The sequence below is a fragment of the Terrapene carolina genome, unplaced genomic scaffold, assembly GCF_002925995.2.
Source record: "Terrapene carolina triunguis isolate 2854851 unplaced genomic scaffold, T_m_triunguis-2.0 Scaffold67, whole genome shotgun sequence".
NCBI classification, from domain to species: domain Eukaryota; kingdom Metazoa; phylum Chordata; order Testudines; family Emydidae; genus Terrapene; species Terrapene triunguis.
The window spans coordinates 1-5,512 of NW_020664418.1; the positions used below are offsets into that span (position 1 = coordinate 1).

Here is a 5,512-nt window from a genome sequence, read left to right on the forward strand (position 1 = left end):
CAGAGCCCGCGGGGGGTGGGGGGGCGGCACAGACACACACACACACAGCTACCCCCAGCCCAGTCTCTAAGGTGCCACAAGTACTCCTGTTATTCACACGGACACACACAGCTCCTCACACCAGCAGGCCTGGGACGCCCCTCTCCGGGGGCAGAGCCCCGCTCGGAGGCGAACACAGTCCCGCCCCTGTCGCCGGGCGCGGGCGGAGCCTAAGCCCGGAGACACAAAGCCCTCCCCGGACTGCAGGCGGAGCCAGGCCGGCCAGCGCGGAGAGCGGCCCGCCCAGCCGGCTGCCAGAGCAGAGGCTGCAGCCAGCCGCAGGCGGGAGCCCTCGGAGCAGGACCCCCAGCGCCCCCGCACTCTCCCCGGCCGCCGGGGGAGCCCAGGTCCCGGAGTAACTCGAAGGGCGCAGCCTGCTCTCCGGGCCACAAGGGCCTGGAGCACAGCCCGGTGCTGCAGCACAGCCCGCCTCTGTCCCCCGTTAGCCTGGGGGTGCCGGAGCAGCAGGTCCTCCGTGAGCTGGTGGCTTAGCAGCACCATCCTTTGCAGGGGGCGCCGCCGGTTCTTTGGCGGGGGCAGCCCTGGGGTGCGGGCTGAGCCCGGGCTGCAGGCTTTGTCGGACAGCCATCGAAGCGCCTTCGATTCGTGCGTGGCTGCGATTGCCTTTTCCTCCCCATTGGGGTTCCTTTAGCTGCTGCCCCGCCGCCCTGGGCCGCCGCCGCCTCCTGGGATGTGAGGCCGGAGGGATGGAGAAGATGGATGCAGGCAAATGGCAGCAGCGCATCTCCCGTTTGCAGAGGAGGCTCCAAGGAGCCGCAGCAATGCAGCGGTTCTGTGGTGGGCTCTCCGGGAGACCCGGGCTCTGCCGCGGGGAGACGGCAGGGCAGTGATCGCTCACAAACCCAGCCCTTTGTGTCTAGGAGGGTCTGAGCAGCCGCTGTGATTTGTATTAAATTCTTTTTTTCTGATGAAAATGGAGCCGGATTTGTTAATGACTCTCTCAGAGCCAGGGAGCAAATCGGAGCGGGCATCGCTGCTGACTCTGTTTGCCGAGCAGAATGGGAGGTATCTCATCATGGAGCAGAGGGGGCAGCTGCCTAGCCCAGACCTGGTGCTGGTCCCCAAAGAGACGCCCCCGGACGCCCCTTTGTTCCTGGGGCCCTCTTTACAAGAGAGGGAGAGTGGGCCAGTGGTGCTAGAGCAGGTTTTGGGGGAGATGAAGCTATCCGGGCTGGATCCTACGCTGTTCTCAGATAGGCCCATTGAGTATTTATACCGCATGGAAAAGCAGGAGAACGGCCTCTTGGACCAAGACACGACCGACCCAATCAGCGACCTGGAACAAGAGTCAGGTGCAGGTGATAATCATCATGGTTGCCCCCAGAGTGATTTTGATTTGAACCTTTCTCTGGTGCAGGGTGCATTGGCCTCTGCTCAGATCACAGATTTGGAGGAGCAGTTCTTCTCTCTCGTGCTGGACCAGGCGGTTTCTTCTCCTCTTCGGGATTTACAACTTAGGAGTGCTGGGCTAAGTCCAGAGGATTCAAACAAGGGAGAAAGCTTTCCTGAAAGCAGCGAAATCCTGCAAGCAGAAGGGGAGTTTTACTTAGGAATGGAGACCTCCCAGGAGGAGAACCACTCTGAAGGACTCACTCCAACTTCCCCTTGGACTAAAGAGACAGAAGATTACATATCCCAAAGCTGCCAGGAGATACTTTCCTTAAGTACCCAGGATTTGTCCCAGATTGACAAGGAGATGGACCTCTTCCCCACTTTCCATTCCTCTAGCAACCTGAGCCAGCCCCCGGAGTTTGCCCAGCCTGATTCCATAACTAATGACTCTCCAGGCTGTCAAGAAGAGGAGCCCCGTCTCCGAGCTGTGTTTGATGCCCTAGACCGAGATGGGGATGGCTTTGTGCGGATAGAGGAGTTTGTTCAGTTTGCTACAGTCTATGGCGCAGAACAGGTAAAATTAATTTATCAGCTGTATTTCACTTAGGCCGAGGTGCCTGTAAATGGTTACTCTTTTCACTCCTACTAAGGAACATTCTGTTCTGTTGTTCAGGTATGTTTCTCTTTTGTGCATAAAAATGGTGTATATGTATTGTAAGTCTTATGTACTATAAGACTTCAGTATTACATCTCCTATAATGAACTTTCAATATGTATTTTCCAGCAGTGTGTTTATAATAATGTTAAGGGTCTGCCTGAGGTCCCACTTCTGTAGTCCTGACTTGGGCAAAGCTCCTGTTGACTTTGATCAGTATCATAACTCTAAGGGAGGGGGGTCAATAAATTGACAAAAGCCAGCATTACACTTGCACAGTACTGAGCTCCTCCTGTTGTGCTTAGGTATTGTAGCATGTGGTATTTCATGTGAATTTTGGACACAGACTGATACCCTTATTTTTAAAATGTCTTAAATTGCCACTCACATTTCCTATGATTTCTGGTCCTTTCTCTTATGTTTTGATGGGGAAAATTTTGTTTGCTAGTTATGGGTTTGTAGGTCCTTCTTACTTTGCATCTGTTTTCAGTAGCTTGACCTCTCAGCCTGATGTATTTAAACTGTTATTATTTAGAGAACCTGTAATATACCCATACCCCTCTTTACTTGTAGAATCTCTGAGCGAGTGGGCTCCCAGCTCTATGAAAGAATTTGTTGATGCATTAATTTATGAACCCTGCCATTGCATTTTAGACTTCTTTGCTTATCCAGGCCAACTTCTTCAGATTATTCATATAAGCCGAGTATTTAGGTAGAGTGTGTACAATGGGGCCTTGATAAGCTTGTATCTTTCTGGGTTTCTTACACCTCAGAATTGTGGCAATTGGTAAACACTTGCATGTGTATCATATAAGGCACCTTCCTGAGGAAAATAAAGTAAAATTTGACAACTGGGAGTTTTGAAAGTTTGCTTGTTAGAAATGAGATTGAGGCAAATAGTAAAAAGTAGGTAAAGCAGTGCTTCAAATGGACCAAAGAAGAAAAATCAAAATGAGCTAAAGTTCAAGCATATGTTTGCTAATGAAGTGTTATGAACCCAATTTAACTTAGACCATTTGCTAGTGTTTGTGGACACTATATTTCCTGTATCTGCTTGCTCTTGTTAAACACAATAGTAGGTATTAAGTAGCTCAGTTTTTGATGGGTACAACTTTTTTGTGTGTGTGTGTATCTCTTGTTTCTATTGTACTGTGGTGAGTTTGGATTTTGATATATCCCTTTGTAGCAGATCAAATGTGGTATGGTGTAATATGAAGTCACCTGGTATGACCCAAAATGTGAATTAGCAGCTGAGGTTTCCTACAAGGAGGAAGAAATTAGTCAGTTGCTATCTCATTTTTGGTTTGTACTGATACCTACATAAACCTAAGACTGTATTCAAAATGACATTATATGCACACAAAAATGCATCTTAAAAAGATTGAGTATTTATCCAGTGAGGAGATTTACCTGGTCTTCTGTATGGACCTGGTACATAAAGATATAATTCGCTGTGAAACAGCACACAATATGTTGAACCTCTGGGGAGAGAAGTTGTCTGTAATCTTGTTTTCTAATTGTTTTTAGAAAAAATATCCATATAAAAGCAGCAACAAGCCAACATGTCTTTTCCTTGTAAGTCACAAAAGGGAAGGGAACTCAAGTCTGTGATATACTGGGTTAAGGGATAGTGTGTAAGGGTACGTCTACACTACACGATAAATTCGAATTTAGCTAATTCGAATTTGGTAAACCGGTTGTATTAATTCGATTGTATGCGGCCACACTAAGCACAGTAATTCGGTGGTGTGCGTCCATGTACTGGGGCTAGCGTCGATTTCTGGAGCGTTGCACTGTGGGTAGCTATCCCATAGCTATCCCATAGTTCCCGGAGTCTCCCCTGCCCATTGGAATTCTGGGTTGAGATCCCAGTGCCTGATGGGACCAAAACATTGTCGCAGGTGGTTCTGGGTACAGCCTCACCCCTCCCTCCCTCCCCCCCTCCCTGCATGAAAGCAACGGACGGCAGACAACCATTTCGCGCCTTTTTTCCTGGCTGAACGCAGCAGACTCCATACCACGGCAAGCATGGAGCCCGCTCAGCTCAAGACAGCAGTCATGAACATTGTAAATACCTCGCGCCTTATCGTACAGTTTATGCTGAACAAGAACCTTGAAAACCAGGCAGAGAGGAGCAGGCTATAGCAGCGCGGCGACGAGAGTGATGAGGACATGGACATGGAATTCTATCGAGCCGCGGGACCCGGTGCTTTGGAGATCATGCTGTTAATGGGGCAGGTTATAGGCATGGAACGCCGATTCTGGGCCCGGGAAACAAGCACAGACTGGTGGGACCGCATAGTGTTGCAGGTGTGGGACGATTCCCAGTGGCTGCGGAACTTTCGCATGCGTAAGGGCACTTACATGGAACTTTGTGACTTGCTTTCCCCTGCCCTGAAGCGCCAGAATACCAGGATGAGAGCAGCCCTCACAGTTGAGAAGCGAGTGGCAATAGCCCTGTGGAAGCTTGCAACGCCAGACAGCTACCGGTCAGTGGGGAATCAATTTGGAGTGGGCAAATCTACTGTGGGGGCTGCTGTGATACAAGTAGCCAAAGCAATCACTGAGGTGCTGCTACACAAGCTAGTGACTCTGGGGGATGTGCAGGTCATAGTGGATGGCTTTGCTGCAATGGGATTCCCTAACTGTGGTGGTGCGATAGATGGAACCCACATCCCTATCTTGGCACCGGAGCACCAGGGTACCCAGTACGTAAACCGCAAGGGGTACTTTTCAATGGTGCTGCAAGCACTGGTGGATCACAAGGGACGTTTTACCGACATCAACGTGGGGTGGCCGGGAAGGGTTCATGATGCACGCGTCTTCAGGAACACTAATCTGTTTAAACGGCTGCAGCAAGGGACTTACTTCCCGGACCAGAAAATAACCTTTGGGGATGTTGAAATGCCTATCGTTATCCTTGGGGACCCAGCCTACCCCTTAATGCCATGGCTCATGAAGCCATACACAGGCAGCCTGGACAGGAGTCAGGAGCTGTTTAACTACAGGCTGAGCAAGTGCAGAATGGTGGTAGAATGTGCATTTGGCCGTTTAAAGGCGCGCTGGAGATCGCTACTGACTCGCTCTGACCTCAGCCAAAGAAATCTCCCCATTGTTATTTCTGCTTGCTGTGTGCTCCACAATCTCTGTGAAAGTAAGGGGGAGACCTTTATGTCCGGGTGGGAGGCTGAGGCAAATCGCCTGGCTGCTGATTACGCGCAGCCAGACACCAGGGCGATTAGAAGAGCACACCAGGAAGCAGTGTGCATCAGAGAAGCTCTGAAAACCAGTTTCATGACTGGCCAGGCTACAGTGTGAAATTTTTGTTTGTTTCTCCCTTCATGAAAACCAGCCCCCTTCATTCTCATTCATTCTCTGTAAGCAACCCACCCTCCCCCCAGCTTTCTTTCAAAGGTAATAAAGTCACTATCGTTTAAAAATCATGTATTCTTTATTAAGTGATTA

General features: G+C 50.0%; 1 protein-coding gene across 2 annotated transcripts in view; it reads left to right on the plus strand.

The window, feature by feature from the left end:
* Nucleotides 1–508: 508 nt before the first annotated feature.
* The window catches only part of RAB11FIP3 (RAB11 family interacting protein 3), a 185,790-nt gene continuing 180,786 nt past the window's right edge, over nt 509–5,512 (plus strand). For both annotated transcript variants that reach the window (XM_024219653.3, XM_024219661.3), the window contains exon 1: nt 509–1,966. In XM_024219653.3, the coding sequence (XP_024075421.2) occupies nt 968–1,966 (999 nt within the window). In that variant the 5' untranslated portion in view covers nt 509–967. The remainder of the gene's footprint in view (nt 1,967–5,512) is intronic.